Source organism: Hypanus sabinus, chromosome 7 (genome assembly GCF_030144855.1).
Source record: "Hypanus sabinus isolate sHypSab1 chromosome 7, sHypSab1.hap1, whole genome shotgun sequence".
NCBI classification, from domain to species: domain Eukaryota; kingdom Metazoa; phylum Chordata; class Chondrichthyes; order Myliobatiformes; family Dasyatidae; genus Hypanus; species Hypanus sabinus.
Genome location: NC_082712.1, coordinates 14,714,531 through 14,733,876, shown reverse-complemented (window position 1 = coordinate 14,733,876; position 19,346 = coordinate 14,714,531). Strand labels below are relative to the sequence as shown.

The 19,346-nt window shown below is 43.8% G+C and overlaps 1 protein-coding gene and 1 non-coding gene across 5 annotated transcripts in view; one reads left to right on the top strand and one right to left on the bottom strand.

The window, feature by feature from the left end:
- Window positions 1-19,346, top strand: part of rictora (RPTOR independent companion of MTOR, complex 2 a) — a 202,564-nt gene that overhangs the window by 151,097 nt on the left and 32,121 nt on the right. For all 4 annotated transcript variants that reach the window (XM_059974241.1, XM_059974240.1, XM_059974242.1 and 1 more), the window contains 5 exons: window positions 620-729; window positions 2,574-2,661; window positions 4,253-4,345; window positions 13,903-14,009; window positions 15,175-15,404. In XM_059974241.1, the coding sequence (XP_059830224.1) occupies window positions 620-729; window positions 2,574-2,661; window positions 4,253-4,345; window positions 13,903-14,009; window positions 15,175-15,404 (628 nt within the window). The remainder of the gene's footprint in view (window positions 1-619; window positions 730-2,573; window positions 2,662-4,252; window positions 4,346-13,902; window positions 14,010-15,174; window positions 15,405-19,346) is intronic.
- trnal-uag (transfer RNA leucine (anticodon UAG)) lies at window positions 3,618-3,702 on the bottom strand. The gene has a single exon. It is a non-coding gene; the product is annotated as a tRNA-Leu (tRNA).

Here is a 19,346-nt window from a genome sequence, read left to right as displayed (position 1 = left end):
CAACACTGACCTTAATTCGGCCAAACATTGGCTCGATTCTTGCTCTCGGGCCCAGGCCCTGCTGGCTCGAGCCAGCCCACACCTGACCTTTCCAATCAGATTGATTTGTGTTCAGAAATATGCTTCTAAGTAAAGAATCTTACCCAGGACAGTTGATGCAGCTAAGTGGAGCAGCTCTCTATGACGTGGCCATATCCATCTGTGCGAGCACGCAGGGCATAGGGATATTGGAGTTTATATACCCAGGCGTATGCACAGCTTGATGCAACCAGATGCAAAGTTACCTACTGTAATAGGGGCAACGTTAGAGCTATCTGTCAACTGGTAAATGGAAATTTCATGATTCTAGAAACATAGGCCTGTTGCAATTAAGGTACAATGAATTGATTCACAGCAGGCAGGCAATCAGTGCTCCTGTGGTAAATAAAGGCCATGTGAAAATTAAGAATTCAATAGACTAGGCTTTGTCTTTGACCTATAAAGCCGTACGATCAGGGACACTGGTAAAGTACCCAATATTGGAGTAAATCAGTATGAATGCCCTGGGCATGTCATAGTTCAAAGATGAATAGGACATAGAGCATTGTATCAGCGTTGTAAAGAACTTCTGTATCTTCAGGAATACAACCTGAAATATGTGGATCTGATTGAAGAAAAGCTAAACGAGGCACTCACTACATACCGCAAACCAGCTGATGGAGAGAACTATGTGCGCCGCACTAACCACAGGTGAGGGGCTGGGAGAGCGTGTCTTAACAGTCATTGCTTGCACAAAGCCCACTGTTAAAGTTCTTTAATCACCTCTCAGTACTCTGGTTCTTGCATTATAATATCTAAATAATAAGTTACCATGAAAGAGAAAGTTGCATGTGAAAGTAATTGTTTGATTTGTTATAGGACATTGAACACTACAGCAGAGTTAAGGCCCTTCAGTTCATGATGTTGTGCCAACCTTTTAACCTACTCCAAGATTACTATAACCTATATAATCTCCCGCATTGCTCTCCATTTTTCTATCATCCATATCTCTCAAATGCCCCTAATGTATCTACCTCTACACCACTCCTGGCAGGACACTCCATGCACCCACCACTCTGATTTAAAACAAAAACCTACTTCTGACACCATTCCCCCTATACTTGCCTCCAGTCACCTTTCTCCCCCCCCCCCCCCACCCACCTGGGGGAAAGTCTCTGATTCTCCATAGATTGGGCACTCTACGTCTCTTGTCACTTTGTTTTCCACCGTATTCTCTGCTCTTCTTTGTGTGGAATTTGCTGACATTACTAATGTGGTCTACAAAGATTGCATACAATGGATGTGGATTAGGCTTTTTATATAATCACCGCTTTAAACACTGGCTGTCGTTTGATTAAATTTTCACATCTGGTTGATCAAAACCTGGCACAGGCTGTTCCAGCCAACTGCATTTAACCCTGACCTCCAAAGAAGTTAGCACTTCTTCCTGCGGGTTTCCTCCCCAAAGACATCGATTACAAGGTAACTTTCCTCCTGTAATTTGCCCCTAGTGTGTGTCAGTAGTCTAGTCTGGAGACGGTTAGTTCAGAGTCCAAAGTTCTAAGTATGTATACTGTAGTCACCTTAGATTCATTTTCTTACAGGCGTTTACAAGGAAAAAAAAACGATAGAATTTATGAAAAGCTGTACATCTACAAAACCAATGTGTAAAAGAAGATCAACTGAGAATTTGTAAAGAGCCCTCAAGTCTGTAGGTTGTAGAATCAGTTCAGAGTTGTGAGTGAAGTTATCCACATTGATTCAGGAGCCTAATGGTTGTAGATAATAACTGTTGCTGAACCTGGTGGGGTCTGATAGTATGAGTAAAAGAAGCAAGCATGGCTTGGCTGGTGGGGCTCTTCAACGATGGATGCTGCTTTTTTGTGGCAGTGCTCTCTGAGTAGATGTGCTCAATGGTGGGGAGGTATTTGCCTGCGATGGACTGGGCTGTATCCATCACTTTCTGTATGTCGGCTGGGCTTTGTTTCCATACCAAGCCATCATCCACTGTGTATCTATACAAGTTTATCAAAGTTTTTAGTGAAATGCTGAATCTACTAAGAAGTTGGTGGGAAAACGGGGAGAATTTAAAAAGTCATAGCAGTTTAGGTTAAGGTGGGCGAGCGCTTAGTGGTTGGCAGATTCTTGTTGGGCTGAAGGACCTGTTTCTGCAATGCGTAAAAAATCGATTGTAAAATCGGTTTTGTGCAGTTACAAACTTTGGCCACTGGGTGTCAGAAGTGTATCATGAGCAAAAATTAAAGCTAGCAAAGTAGTGAGGTTACTTGACACTGAACATGTCACATCAGCTTTATATTTGAACAACTTGTGTACATCATAGTCTCCAAAATAAAGCAACAATTGCACTTAAAAACTTTTGTTTTATAATTTTGAAATATGTTGAAATATGATATAAGACATGCAAGTTTTCCTGTTTGTCTCTCAAAATTAGATTCAAAAACTAATTGTATATTTGCAGATTCAATATGGAGTTTGAATTGTGGAGCATTAACTCATAAGATTTCTCTATTGTAAACCTGATTTTCTACTTCTAGGTTACAGCGACCTTATGTTTATCTGCCTGTTCACCTGTACAGCCAGTTGGTGCATCATAAAACAGGCTGTCATTTACTAGAGACCCAGGTTAGAAAATCTTTGTACAACTCTTTCAAAATGATAAATGCGATGCATCCTCATGGCTACAATTACAGTGATTACAAACAGCAAACAATGGCACATGCAAGTGTTCTGAACCAATAACCCTATCGCCTCATTCAGGTACACAAGCGATTCTGCAGATGGTGCAAATCTTGAGCGACGCTTACAAAATGTGGAAGGACTGAGCATGAACTAACATCCGGGGGTGGGGGTGGGGTAAACGTCTTGGCCCGAAATGTCAACTCTTGATTTCCCCTCTGCAGATGCTGCCTGACCTTCTGAGTTGCTCCAGAATTTTGTGTGTGTTACTTACAGATTTTGCCTGATTTGAGTGTTCTTAACGTTTATCTGAAATAAAAATAGAAATAGTGTCATTTCTGAGCATTTCACACAGCCTAGTTGAGGCCCACTGTTTGGTCAGAGTCAACCATGGCTGTTGCATCCTATCTGTCTACATGATACACAAGCCAGGGCAGTACGATATGGAGAGCGAGCTGTTGCCCACAAAGCAGGCTTCCCCTCTCCTTGCTGCTGATGAATCTAAAGGAATGGCAGAGACCGATAGCTTGGTACCAGCAGTGTTGCAGGAGTTGCTGGTCAGCATTGAACTCAACATTAGTTTGCTTTAGGGACTCCAGTTCCAGATTTTTCTTTAGGGTTTACTCCTCAAGCCTTCCCCATTAGGGTTTTCATTCTCCTAAGTGAGTTGTCAACCATGGCTGACGAGCCCCATCTGCCCAAGGGACTGGTTGGAAGCTGCCAGTAACCCACCTTTGTCAGTAGAAACGCCGGGCTCAGTAGCTAAGCTACGTGTGAAGGCCAGGAGCTGGACTTGGTTGTCAGAAGCTGTTTGAGGCATTTAAACTTAGAAACATAGAAAACCTACAGCTCAATGTAGGCACTTCGGCCCACAAAGCTGTGCTGAACAGAAAATATCCCACTGGCAGCGTTGGGATTCGAACCCACGCCTCCAAAGAGACTGGAGCCTAAATCCAGCGCCTTAGACCACTCAGCCACGCTAGAGCTTATTCCCACTGCACCCCCCCCCCCCCCAACCCCCATCCCCGGCTGTGACAACCGTGCAGAACCGTCTCTAATTATCACAGTCTCTAATTAATGAGAAACAGGGTAATGATACAGGTCATTAAGCCACTTCTGATGTTCACTGTTTTGTTTTTCTTCCCATAAAAGGCTGCTGTGTGTTTCCAGAATATTTTGCTTTTGTTAATTTCCCAAATGTTTTCTGCCTGGTTTGAATTTTTTCCAACATGTGTCTAGTCTGAGGCAGACAGAGTGCTAGGCAAGCTCTTCCCCAGGCTGTGGGAGTGTTTGAACAATGGGCTGTACTCTCGTTTTGCTGCCTGTTGGGTTGTGTGTTTTCCTGCTGAACAATGTGGCCATGCTATATTAGCGTTGGAATGGGGACACTTGCAGGCTGCCCCCAGCACATCCTCAGACTGTGTTGGTTGTTAACGCAAACAACACATTTCACTGTATGTTTTGATGAGTATGTGACAAATTTGAATCTTGAAGGACTGGAACTTTACTGGATACTGCCGAATGTTTTATTTTTCAGAGCATTGTTCCTGACTTGAGTTATGTGGTGCGTTCACCTGCGCTGGATAAATGGGATGGTGTAAAGCAGCTGAAGGCAGCACTCTGGGCCCTGGTAAGAACAATGTCATTAACTATTCTATGTGTGTTGCCAACTCATTTAGATCATAAGACCATAAGGTATAGGGGCAGAAGTAGGCCATTTGGCCATTGAGTCTACCATTCAATCATGGCTGATCCAATTCTTCCAGTCATCCCTACTCCCCTGCCTTCTCCCTATACCCTTTGATGCCCTGACTAATCAAGAACCTATCTATCTTGGAGTTATAGGCAGGTGGTCACACCAGGGCCACGGGAGACAGGCAAGTGGATAACAGTCTGGAGAGGGAAGGGGAAGAGTTAGGTACTAGAGAGTACCTCTGTGGTTGCCCCCCTTAACAGTAAGTGCTCCTGTTTGAGGGGGAACAGCCGACCTGAGTGAAGCAACAGTGCCCATGCCTCTGACACAGGGTCTGGCCCTGTGGCTCAGAAGGGTAGGGACAGGAAGAGGAAGGCAATAGTGATAGGGGACTCTATAGTTGGGGGTCAGACGGACGATTCTGTGGATGCAGCAAAGAAACTCGGATGGTAGTTTGCCTAGCAGGTGCCAGGGTCCAGGATGTTTCATAAATCGTCCATGATATCCTGCAGTGGGAGGGAGAACAGCTAGAGGTCGTGGTACATATTGGTACCAATGACGTAGGTAAGAAAAGTGAAGAGGTCCTGTAAAAAGAGTACAGGGAGTTAGGAAGGAAGTTAAGAAGCAGGATCGCAAAGGTAGTGATCTCGGGATTACTGCCTCTGCCACGTGACAGTGAGAATAGGAATAGAATGAAGTGGAGGATAAATGTGTGGCTGAGGGATTGGAGCAGGGGGCAGGGATTCAAATTTCTGGATCATTCGGACCTCTTTTGGGGCAGGTGTGACCTGTACAAAGAGGACGGGTTGCACTTGAATCCCTGGGGGACCAATATCCTGGCGGGGAGGTTTGCTAAGGCTCCTGGGGAGACTTTAAACCAGAATTGTTGTGGGGTGAGAACCAAATCAAAGAGACTGGGGAAGAAGTGGTTGGCTCACAAATAGAGAAAGCTTGGAGACTGTGTGAGGGAGGACGGGCACATGATAGAGAAGGGATGAGCTCAGACCGACAGTTTAAGATGTGTCTATTTTAATGTAAGGAGTGTTGTGAACAAAGCGGATGAGCTTATGACGTGGATCAGTACTTGGAGCTATGATGTGGTGGCCATTACAGAGGCTCAGGGACAGGAATGGTTACTTCAAGTGCTGGGTTTTAGATGTTTCAGAAAGGACAGGGAGGGAGGCAAAAGAGGTGGGGGCGTGGCACTGTTGATCAGAGATAGTGTCATGGCTGCAGAAAAGGTGGACGTCATAGAGGGATTGTCTACGGAATCTCTGGGTGGAGGTTAGGAACAGGAAGGGGTCAATAACTTTACTGGGTGTGTTTTACAGGCCGCTCAATAGTAACAAGGATATTGAGGAGCAGATAGGGAAACAGATCTTGGTAAAGTGTAATAATAACTGAGTTGTTGTGATGGGAGATTTCAATTTCCCAAATATCAATTGGCATCTCCCCAGAGCAAGGGGTTTAGATGGGGTGGAGTTTGTTAGGTGTGTTCAGGAAGGTTTCCTGACACAGTATGTAGATAAGCCTACAAGAGGAGAGGCTGTACTTAATTTGGTATTGGGAAATGAACCTGGTCAGGTGTCAGATCTCTCAGTGGGAGAGCATTTTGGAGATAGTGATCATAATTCTATCTCCTTTACAATAGCATTGGAGAGGGATAGGAACAGACAAGTTAGAAAAGCGTTTAATTGGAGTAAGGGGAATTACTTGGCTATCAGGCAGGAAATTGGAAGCTTAAATTGGGAACAGATGTTCTCGGGAAAGTACAGAAGAAATGTGGCAAATGTTCAGCGGATATTTGTGTGGAGTTCTGCATGGATACCTTCCAATGAGACAGGGAAGTTATGGTAGGGTACATGAACCGTGGTGTACAAAGGCTGTAATAAATCTAATCAAAAAGAAAAGAAAAGCTTACAAAAGGTTCAGAGAGCTGGGTAATGTTAGAGATTTAGAAGATTATAAGGCTAGCAGGAAGGAGCTTAAGAATGAAATTAGGAGAGCCAGAAGGGGCCATGAGAAAACCTTGGCGGGCAAGATTAAGGAAAAACCCAAGACATTCTACAAGTATGTGAATAGCAAGAGGATAGGACATGAAAGAATAGGACCTATCGAGTGTGACAGTGGGAAAGTTTGTATGGAACTGGAGGAAATAGCAGAAGTACTTAATGAATACTTTGCTTCAGTATTCACTATGGAAAAGGACCGTGGTGATTGTAGTGATGACTTGCAGCAGACTGAAAAGCTTGAGCATGTAGATATTAAGAAAGGGAGCTTTTGGAACGCATCAAGTTGGATAAGTCACTGGGACCGGATGAGATGTACCCCAGGCTACTGTGGGAGGCAAGGGAGGAGATTGCAGAACCTCTGGTGATGATCTTTGTATCACCAATGGGGATGGGAGAGGTTCCAGAGGATTGGAGGGTTGTGAATGTTGTTCCTTTATACAAGAAACGGATAGAGGTAGCCCACGAAATTATAGACCAGTGAGTCGTACTTCAATGATTGGTAAGTTGATGGAGAAGATCTTGAGAGGCAGGATTTATGAACTTTTGGAAAGGTATAATATGATTAGGAATAGTCAGCATGGCTTTGTCAAAGGCAGGTCGTGCCTTACAAGCTGATTGAATTTTTTGAGGATGTGACTAAACACATTGATGAAAGAAGAGCAGTAGATATAGTGTACATGGATTTTAGCAAGGCATTTGATAAGGTACCCCATGCAAGGCTTATTGAGAAAGTAAGGAGGCATGGGATCCAAGGGGACTTTGCTTTGTGGATCCAGAACTGCCTTGCCTACAGAAGGCAAAGAAATGGGTCATATTCTGCATGGAGGTCGGTGACCAGTTGTGTACCTCAGGGATCTGTTCTGCAACCCTTACTCTTCGTGATTTTTATAAATGACCTGGATGAGGAGGTGGAGGGATGGGTTAGTAAGTTTGCTGATGACACAAAGGTTGGAGGTGTTATGGATAGTTTGGAGGGCTGTCAGAGGTTACAGTGGGATATTGATAGGATGCAAAACTGGGCTGAGAAGTAGCTGATGGAGTTCAACCCAGATAAGTGTGAAGTGTTTCATTTTGGTAGGTCAACTATGATGGCAGAATATAGTATTAATGGTAAGAATCTTGGTAGTGTGGAGGATCAGAGGGATCTTGGGGTCCGAGTCCGTAGGACACTCAAAGCAGCTGTGCAGGTTGATTGTAGTTAAGGAGTATGGTGTATGAGACTTCATTAATCTTGGAATTGAATTTAGGAGCTGAGGTAATGTTGCAGCTATATGGGACCCTGGTCAGACCACACTTGGAGTACTGTGCTCAGTTCTGGTCGCCTCACTACAGGAAGCTTGCGGAAGCCATAGAAAGGGTGCAGAGGAGATTTACAAGGATGTTGCCTGGATTGAAGAGCGTGTCTTATGAAAACAGGTTGATTGAACTCGGCCTTTTCTCCTTGGAGCGACGGAAGACGAGAGGTGACCTGGTAGAGGTGTTTAAGATGATGAGCATTAGTCGTGTGGATAGTCAGAGGCTTTTTCCCAGGGCTGAAATGCCACAAGAGGACAGTGGTTTAAGGTGCTGGTGAGTAGGTACAGAGGAGATGTCATGGGGTAAGCTTTCCACTCAGAGAGAGGTGTGTGTGGAATGGGTTGTCGGCAACGGTGACGGAGGCAGATACGATAGGGTCTTTTAAGAGACTTTTGGATAGGTGCATGGAGCTTAGAAAAATCTATGGGTAAGCCTAGTAATTTCTAAGGTAGGGCCATGTTTGGCACAACTTTGTCTGCCAAAGGGCCTGTATTGTGCAATAGGTTTTCTATGTTTCTATCTCTGTCTTAAATACACCCAGTGACTTGGCCTCCACAGCCATTCGTGGCAACAAATTCCACAGATTTATCACCCTATAAACTAAAGTAATTTCTCCGCATCTCAGTTCTAAGAGGACGTCCTTCAATCCTGAAGTCATGCCCCCTTGTCCTAGAACCCCCTACCATGGGAAGTAATTTAACATATCTAAGCTGTTCAGGCCTTTCAACATTCAAAATGTTTCCATGATATCTTCCCCCCCCCCGCCGCCCCATTCTCCTGAACTCCAGGGAATACAGTCCGAGTTACCAGACGTTCCTCATACAGTAACCCTTTCATTTCTGGAATCATTCTCGTGAATCTTCTCTGAACCCTCTTCAATGTCAGCATGTCCTTTCTAAAACAAGGAGCCCACAATACTCCAAGTGTAGGTTTCTAGAGGCCTTATAGAGCCTCAACATCACATCCCGGCTCTTATATTGTATACCTCTAGATATGAATGCCGACATTGCATTTGCCTTCTTCACAACCAACTCAACCTGTAGATTAATCTTTAGGGAATCTTGCACATCAACTCCTAAATCCCTTTGCATCTCTGCATTTTGAATTCTCTCCCCGTCTAAGTAATAGTCTGCCCGTTTATTTCTTCCACCAAAGTGCATGACCGTACACTTTCCAACATTGTATTTCATTTGCCACTTCTTTGTCCATTCCCCTGAACTATCTAAATCTCTCTGCAGGCTCTCTGTTTCCTCAACACTACCCTCTTGGTTCATCTCTTTGTTTCATCGGCATTTTTAGCCTCAGATCCATTAACCCCATAGTCCAAATCATTGACATACATTGTAAAAAGCAGCAATCCCAACACCGACCCCTGTGGAACTCGACTGGTAACCGGCAGCCAGCCAGAATAGGATCCTTTTATTCCCACTCAGTTCTCTGCCAACCAGCCAATACTCTACCCTCTCCAGTAACTTTACAGTAATTCCATGGCCTCGTATCTTGCTAAGCAGCCTCATGTGCCACACCTTGTCAAAGGTCTTCTAAAAATCCAAATACACCAAGTCTACTGCATCTTCTTTGTCTACCCTGCTTGTAATTTCCCCAAAGAATTGCAGTAGGTTTGTCAGGCAGGATTTTCCTTTCAGGAAACCATGCTGGCTTTTGTCTATCTTGTCATGTGCCTCCAGGTATTCCGTAATCTCATCCCTAACAATCGATTCCAACTACTTCCCAACCAGTAATGTCAGGCTAACAGGTCTATAGTTTCCTTTCTGCTGCCTCCCACCCTTCTTAAATAGCGGAGTAACATTTGCAATTTTCCATTCATCCGGTACAATGCCAGAATCTATCGATTCTTGAAAGATCATTGTTAATGCCTCCACAATCTCTCCAGCTGCTTTCATCAGAACCCAAGGATGCATTCCATCAGGTCCAGGAGATTTATCCACCCTCAGACCATTAAGCTTCCTGAGCACCTTCTCAGTTCTAATTTTCATTGCACAAACTTCACTTCCCTGACGCTCTTTAATGTCCAGTATACTGCAGATGTTTTCCACTGTGAAGACTGATACAAAATACACATTCAGTTCCTTTGCCATCTCTGTCTCTCATTTTGCATTTGTCCTATATCTACCCTTGACTTTCTTTTAGCCTTTATATATTTAAAAAAGCTTCTGGTATCTTCTTTGATATTAATCGCCAGCTTCCTCTCATAATTAATCTTTTCTTTCCGAATGATCTTCTTAGTTTCCTTCTGCAAGTTTTTAAAAGCTTCCCAATCCTCTATCTTCCCACTAGCTCTGGCTTCCTTGTATGCCCTCTCTTTTGTTTTTACTTTGGCTCCGACTTCACTTGTCAGTCACAATAGTGTCCTTCTTCCCTTTGAAAATTTCTTCTTATTCGGAATATATCTGTCTTGCACTCTCATTTTTCACAGAAACTCCAGCCATTGCTGCTCTGCTGTCCTTCCTACAGATGTCCCTTTCCAGTCAACTTCGGCCAGTTCCTCTTATGCCATTGTAATTTCCTTGATTCCACTGAAATACTGACTCATTGGATTTTATTTTCTCCTTCTCAAATTTCAATGTGAACTTAACCATACTGTGATCACTGTTCCCTGAGGGTTCCTTAACCTTAGGCTCTTTATACATCTGGATCATTGCACATCACCCAATCCAGCATAGCCGATCCCCTAGAGGGCTCAACAACAAGCTGTTCTAAAAAGCCATCCCTTAGGCATTCTACAAATTCTCTCTTGAGGTCCAGTACTGACCTAGTTTTCCCAATCCACTTTCATGTTAAAATCCCCAACAATTATCATGACATTGCCTTTCTGACACACCTTTTCCATCTCCTGCTGTAATTTGTAATCCACATCCCGGCTGCTGTTTGGAGGCCTGCCATTAGGGTCCTTTTACCCTTAACTCAACCCATAAAGACTCTACACTTTCCAATCCTATGTCATCTCTTTCCAGTGATTTAATATCAGTTCTTATACACAGGGCCACACCACCCCCTCTGCCTACTAACCTATCTTTCCGATACACCGTATATCTTTGGACGTTCAGCTCCCAATAGCAGCCATCCTTTAGCCAAGTCTCAGAGATGGACACAACATCATACTTGCCAATCAGTAGCTGAATTCAAGATCGTCCATTTTATTCCTTATGCTGCATGCATTCAAATACAACACTCTCAGTCCAGTAGTTAACAACGTAAACACGAGAAACTCTGCAGATGCTGGAAATTCAAGCAATATAGGAAGAAGTACTGTCAACGTTCCAGGCCGAGACCCTTCGTCGTCCATTATTTGTTGCTTTCTGATTTAACTGCACCACTCCAGTTCCCATCCCCCTGTCAGATTAGTTTAAACCCTCCCTAACAGCTCTATTAAATGTGCCTGCTGGGATATCAGACCCCCTTTGGGTTCAGGTGTGACCTGTCCTTTTTGTACAGGTCGTACCTCCCCCAGAAGAGGCCCCAATGATCCAGGAATCTGAAGCCCTGCCCCCTACACCAGTCTCTCAGCCACACATTAATATGCCTGAGCATGCTATCCTTGCACTCGCTAGCACGTGGCACAGGCAGCAATCCTGAGATTACTATCCCAGAGGTCCCGCCTTTCATCTTTCTACCCAGCTCCCTGAATTCTTTCTTCAGAACTTCCTCCCTTTTTCTACCTAAGTCATTGGTACCAACGTGTACCAAGACTTCTGGCTGTTTACCCTCTCCCTTCACAACACTCTGCACCCGATCTGAGACATCCCATTCCCTGGCACCTGGGAGGCAACACACCATGCAGGTCCCTCTATCACTGAGGTCATAGACTCTCGAACCTGAGTGAAGATCACTGATATCTCTATCACTGATCTTCATTCAGGTTCAAAAAATTGTATGTACTACTGATACAGGCAGGGCCTGGAATTGAGTTAAACAAATAATTTCTAGTTTCTGAGCTATTGCTCTGTCCTTCCACTCAACAGGCCCCTGCTCAGTGGGTCGTTAGTTCCCATGCTGCCGTACTCCACACTGCTTCTCACTAACTGGGACCCTGACACCCAAGCTCCCACTGGGTGATATCTGTAACATAGAACAGTACAGCACAGTGCAGGCACTTGGCTCATGATGTCGTGCTGACTTTTTAACCTATTCTAAGTTTGATCTAACCCGACCCTCTGTAGCCCTCAGTTTTTCTGTCATCCGTGTGCCTATCTAAGAGTTAATGTATCTGCCTCTATCTTTACCTCTGGCAGGGTGTTCCATGTACACACCATTCTCTGTGCAAAGAATATTGAGTTTGTTTCTGGTCACCCTTGTACTACCTCTTCTCTGTGGAGTGAAGGAGGATGAGAGATGTCTTGATGGAGGTGTACAAGGTGATAAGAGGTATAGATCGTATAGACAACCAGAGACTTTTCCCAGGACAGAAATGGATAATATGAGAGGGCATAACTTCAAGGTGATTGGAGGAGTATGTAGGGGTGGATGTCAGAGGTACGATTTTACACAGTGGAATGCACTGCTGTGTGGTGGTTGAGGCAGATGAATTGGGGAGATGTACAAGGCCCTTAGATAGGCATGTGGATGAAAGTAATGGAGGGTTATGTAGGAGGGAAGGATTAGCTTGATATTAGAGGAGTGTAAAACACTTGCACAACATAGTGGGCCAATGGGTCATTGTATGTGGTACACCATACAACTGTGCTGTACTCTTCTATAAGTGGGACTGAGCTACTTGAGGGGTTTTGCAGCTGCATACGTACAGGCAGGTAAGAAGTAACCTGTGAAGTTGGGGTCATGCAGCAGAGATTTCGGCCTTGGGCTTGATCGTATAACTATGTGGCTGGCCTAGTTGGGTTAATGGCCGCTGGCGAGGGGTTGGGGGCACCGTGGCAGGGTAGCAGTTAGTGCAACGCTATTACAGTCCGAACATTCCGGAGTTTGGAGTTCACTTCTGCTGCTGTTCTGGAAGGAGTTTTTACACGTCCTCCCTGTGGAGTTTCCGGGTTTTCTCCAGGTCCTCTGGTTTCCTCCCACAGTCCAATGGGTCATTGTGAATTTTTCCTTGATTAGATTAGCGTTAATTGCCTTTAGGAGCTGGGGATGCTCAGCGTGAAGTGCCAGAGGAGCCTACTCTGTAGTGTAGAAATAAATAATCAACAGTAATAATGGTTCTTCTAGTTCTTTGCCATTTCTCTAAACAGAAACAAAGCATCCCCTCCCCCTCTCCTTCAATATGTTTTCCCAGTCACCAAGTCCCGTGTTCCGTACTGTGAAGTAGTTCTCCAGTTCCCTCGGTTAAATTTGAAGAAACTTGGAGGCCATTTATTCAGTGTTTTCATAGAAATTAATTTGACCTTTTCTGATTCCTTTGTGTTAACCTTAAATATAGGTAGAGGAGAGGAATTGACGACATTAATGATTGTATCTGATGTAAAAAAAAAATCAGCCCAGATTTGTTTAGTTTACCTTGTTTTTGATTTTTCAATTTGGGGTTTTTTTCTTTGTTTTTTTACTCTTTTTATTTCTTTATATCATGTTTATATTAAGAGCTTAGGAGGTGAACTATATTGGTGTTGCTAATAGCTTATATCAACATGTGTTAATTACCAATAATGTAATCCCACTCTCTTTGTACTATTATGACTGCTATGTATACGTGTTTTAAAACTTAATCAAAAGATAGAACAAGAAAGAAAGTTCTCCCGCAAGTCCGTGTGAGGGGATGTACATCTGAGCAAAGCTTTCTTGTATTTGCACCTGTTAGTTTTCTGAAGACCAGAGTCATCCATATTGGGAGTAACTATCTGGTGGCCAATGCTAGATGCCACCTTTCTCTTTCAAAGTTCAAAGTAAATATATTATCAAAGTACATGTATGTCGTATACAACCCTGAGGTTCATTTTCTTGTGGCTGTTTACAGTAGCTGCAAAAAAAAACCAATAGAATCGAAGCAAAGTCTACACACCAAGATGGACAAGAAATCCATGTGCGAAAGATAATAGACCATGTGAATACAAAACAATAAGTAATAATAAATAAATAACACTGGAAACATGAGTTGTAGAGTCCTTGAAAGTGAGTCCGTAGATTGTGGAATCAGTTCAGAGTTGAGGTGATCCATGCTGGTTCAGGAGCCTTGGAATCTGCAAAAGGATTGTGATCTAAATGTGATTTGAATTTCAGGGGAACATTGGATCATCAAATTGGGGATTGAACCTTCTTCAAGAAGAGAATGTGATCCCTGATATTATTGTCCTGGCCCAGACGTGTGAGATTCTGTCAGTTAGAGGGTGAGTAGTGATCCTCTCGGGAAGCAGACCTGCAGAAGTCTAATGTGTGCAGTAGTAATATCAATAATAGCTGAGAATGTTAGTTTGATCGCCAGAGAGTGTTTGAGGTGTCATCAATACTGACCTAATTTAGCAGTGTAACCATGGCCTACCTATGGTGCGTGCGCCAAAAGTGGCACATTGCACCTCGGTGATAATAATAAAAAAGTAAGCCTACACATGCAAAAAAATATTAACCAAAAACCCATTTGTACAAAAAAGATCTATAACAGGAACTCAAGTGGCTTTGAGATAGAACTGGGTTTTACTGAGAATAAATCTAAAATTTAGCAATTATTTTTAGCGATTTTATTATTTTGTGCACATCTTTTTGAGCAAATGTTATTTTCTTCCACATTAATCTGTTTTCAATTTTTAAAAAATGTTCAATGAGTCAAACTAGGAAAGAAGGACTTTTGTTCTGCAGTCGTTCCATAACCGTTCAATACACGTTTGATACTTGTTTGATCCTGAGGCGCCAGGCGTCTGCACTAGTGCTACGTCACAGGATTTTGACAATCAGTTTATAATTGACACTCGTGCGGTACAGAGTTGTGCTTTGTTCGTCCTTTGTGAACATTTTCAGTTTTGTACTTTTTCGAAAATTAAGCCTTGTTTTTACATTCAGTTACCCATCACATTGCAAAAGAAAAGCAGAAAGTGATAGTAAGTGTGAATTCAGTGAACAGTGGGAAAATGAGTTCTTATTTATAGCGGGTCCATCAGGAAAACTGTTGTGCATTGTTTGTGAAAACACTTTCTCGCATGATAGAAGACATGATCTTAATAGACACTATAAAACACAACATTAGACTGAAATAGAAGGAAAACTGAAGCTAGTGCTTGGGTCTGAGTTATGGAAAGAATATGTGATTAAGAAAAAGGAAGAAATCAAAAGAAGACAAAATGTATTTGTTAAAAGTCTCGTTAAAGTAAGTAATGCTTATCTTGTATTTATATTAAATCAATATATCATGTAAAAATGCTAAATATGTCGATACTAACATTTTTACAAGAATTGAATGGAGGTACAAAGTGAAAAATTGACACACAGAATGTAAAAGGTTGGCCACCCTGGTATAGCTCATTGTTTCAGCTCGCTTTTTTCCTTCCTCCTGCTCCACAGGACTTGTCTGTATGTGTTGGGTCTCCTAGCGAAAACTAAGCAAGGCTGTGACATCCTGAAGCAGCACAACTGGGATTCGGTCAGACACAGCCGCCGGCAGCCATGGCCTGTGGCCCCTGATGACATGGAGCAACTGTACAGCGAGCTGTCCTCCATCCCCAGCACCCTGAGCCTCAGCTCTGAGTCCACCAGCTCCAGGCATAACAGCGAGAGCGAAGCAGTGCCTCAGAGTAAGTATCTCAGTGCGATCGGGGACCTTCCAAGCAGCACAGTACATATTACTGTGTGAGATGTACAGTGGCTGTCACACTGTTCTCCCAGGCTCCAAAATGGCAGCTGGTCACATTAAATTTGTCAGTTTAACTTTGGGGATGCCAAGTGGCTGTACAAGGATTATAGATGTGACGTTGGTTAGAAGAAAGGAAGTAGAACTTGTTACCATGAAGAATTTTGGACTTCCCAATTGCATCCTAGAACAAGAGGTATGCATGGCTATGGTCCAGGCAAAGGTCGATGGAATTAGGCAGAATAATAGTTCGCCATGAACTCAATGGGCCAAGGGACCATGTTTCTGTACTGTAGTATTCTGTGACTAAATAGTTAATCCGATTCCATCCAGTGATGTTAAAACACTGTTAGGACTTCTAAATTACTTACTTTTAGTCAATTTGAGGCAGCAGTACATTGTAGCACATTTAACAAAAGCAAAATTACAATAAGAAATGTATACACTGTATGTATGTCTTTTGTGACATACAAGGTCTACTCAATCTCACAATGAAATGTAGGTGCTATTTTACCATCTTTGTTAGCCCCAGGATAGATCTTTAGACATGTTGACACCCAGGAACTTGAAACTGCTCTCCCTTTCCACTGCTGATCCCTTGATGTGAACTGGTTTGTCTTCTCTCAACTTCCCCTTCCTCAATATCACTATCATTTCCTTGGTGTTACAAGATTGTTGTTGCTGTGGCACCACTCAACCAGCTGACCTACCTCACTCCTGTATGCCTCTTCATCACTGGCACAGTAGAATAGATTACCTGTCCTGAACTGCCTTTAAGAGTGTTAGTGCCCTACACTGCAGTCCTTCTGTCGAAGATGCTCCCACAGGGCATTTGGGTGTGGACTTCCCAGATCTAGATGTTAAAGGACCAGAGTTACACTGCCAATGTGGAGAGCGAGCAATTCAGAGAGGAACATGTAGGAGGTGGGTTTCAATGTATCTGTTGCCTCTTCTGTAGAGGTTGTTTTATTTAGAGAGATAGAGTGGAACTGGCCCGTCAGCAACCCCCTATTTAACCCTAGCCTAATCACAGGGCAATTTACAATGACCAATTAACCTACCAACTGGTATGTCTTGGCTTGTGGGAGGAAACTGGAGCACCCAGAGAAGACCCACCCATTGTTTCGGGAGGACGTATAAAACTCCTTACAGAGGATGCCAGGATTGAACTGTAGCAGCATTGCGCTAACCGCTATCCTACTGGAGCACCCATGGGCCATTCAGATGCTATTAGAGCAGTGTAGGCCAGTGGTAACACACTACATCCATTCTGTGTGGAAGCATTAAGTGATCTTGTCAAGGTAAGAGACATTAACAGTAGGGAATGGAGCACTTTGTAACACACTAACACTAGGGATGGAGCACCTTAGGTCCACAGTCTCTTAATGCATAAGCTGCACAGGTTACCATCAAGTACCGTTGCTGGAGGTATATTGGAATAAGAAGAACCCGTGCTTTCTCTCAATCTCAAATCGTACCTGAAATATAACTAATTTATTCGGGTTTGATTTTGGTATTACCTGAAAAATCAATCTTGAGAATTTTACCTGACCCAACAGCCATTGTATTTTTTGGATATGAATTCCAAATTTCCCTGGTCTTTCAGGTGTGAAAATGCTCCCTCCTTGCACACCTGGCCTTGCCATAGGCTTCAGGACTATACCGCATCAAATATACCCTATACCCTTCTCTACCGCATCAAAGGTTGTCTCTATCTGTCAGCTGTACATCGAGGAATACAGTGAATTGTGTTGCTTGTGTCATGAATGTCCTGGAGGCAGCCCACAAGTGTCACCACTCTTCCAGTGCCAACATTACATGCCCACAACCTGCCCAAACCTGTACACCTTTGGAATGTGGGAGGAAACCAGAGCACCAGAGGAAACCCACGTGGTTACAGAGAGAGCGTACAAACTCCTTAAAGCAAGAATTGAACCCAAATTGCCAAACAATGGCACTGTAAAGTAGTGGTCAACAACCTCTTGAAACCCAAGAACCCCTACCCTGGCCTTAGTGAAAGGCAAGATCGTCTCCAAATCGATTACTTACACGCATGCACACCGGGGCAGAAAAACCCTGCAACCCGGAAGTAGAAATAATGTATGAACACCAGGGGGTCACCATCCTTTTTTTGCACCGTGGACCAGTTTAAAAGAGACAATATTCTTGCGGACTGGCCGGCGGAGGGGGGGGGGGGGGGGGATGTTAAACACGATGGGAATACAGCAATACTCGAAGCAGGTTCCTCATGTCCAGTCTATTCCGCAATTTACGTGGCTCTCAGCACTTACCTGCTGTTCGGCTTGCTCACGTTTTTTCCGCTGGAAAAAAACTCAGTGGGTTTGTCTTTAAGTGCAGGGTGCTTGGACACAAGGTACCAAAGCAGGTGTGAGGGCTTCATTGCCTCATTAGACAGTTTCTGGGGCCGCAGCGATCGCAGTCTGGAGAGAGTGACCAATGGAGCGAGGAGTGCGACAGGACGCGCCCGCCCCTCTTTTAGGATCTATCGGCTGACAGAAGTTTTTCAGTAGATTGCAGCGCGGTAGCTGCTCTGCTACTTACAAAACCCTGCACCAGGTTCCCCCGGTGTGCTAAACAGGTTTAGAGGCGGCGCCCATCTGTCTGCGCTCCAGGCCAGTAGCAACGGCACTTCTCGCACGGCCGGTTACCTGAGATCAGCCAGTGATCCCTGATGCACTTGGGTAATGACCTTGCGTGGGTTCAAGTTCAGCAGTGAGCGTGACAGTGAATGAGGAAAGGTGCAGCTGATTCATATTGTTTCCTTGCGGCCTGGTGGTTGGGGGCCAGCACATGGCGGGGGAGCTACACGCAATCGCACTGGGCAGAAAGAACGGAACTAAAACCCCGCAACCCAGAAACAATCTCTCAACAATATTTATGTATTTTTTTAAAATTTTTTTTCGGGATCTACTGGGATAGTCTCAAAGATCAACAAGTCGATCACGATCGATGGGTTGGTGACCACTACTATAAAGCATCACACTAACTGCTATGCTTTTCAATTTTCTACTGTACAAAATCCTTTAATCACTTCTGCATCTATGACCAAGATCCTTCCTTCCATTCAATGCTCAGGACCAAGCACATACTCCTAGCTCCAAACATGAATGTATACGAGCCTTATTCCTTCCTTCTCATGGTAACACTGTTTTAAGAAGCACCTGATCAGAGGCTGGTGCAGATCTCTGGCAGAAATACCTCACGTTCTGCTGTTTGAGACACAGTCCCTATTTCTGTCCCCTACCAACCAGCCATTTTCTAAACTGTTTACTGAAGCTTCGGTAAGCCTCAAACATTTTGTTTGCTGGAAGCTCAGCAAAAACTTCTGGGAAGTTTAAGAGTTGAAAGTTTAGCTTTATTTGTCACACAAACATTGAAACGTGCTGTTTATGTCAACGACCAGTACAGTCTGAGGACTTGCATCCTGCAAGTATCACTATGCTTCCAACGCCAATGTAGCATTCCTGCAATGTACTAACCCCAACCTGTATATCTTTGAAATGTGGGAGGAAACCTACGTGTTCACGGGGAAAATGTACATACCCCTTACAGAATTGAACCCCAGTGCTCCAGCTGCTGACGCTGTAGGGCGTTACACCGCTACGCTACTGTGCCGCATACCATAAAACCAGAACCCCTACAGAAAAACATCAGCTACATCTCTACTGTCTACTTCAACCTTGATGTGTATGCTGCTGAGGGCTTTGGCACAATTTGTGGAAAATTCCGTTGTATTTCTCAATTTCGCATACTTGGCATGATGTTTTGAGCTCTTTAGCGAAGGAGTGAGCTTTTGACCCATACAAGTATCTTGCTGCTAATATTGTCGTGATAAATTAAGAGAGTTGTGTACCATATTAAAGTG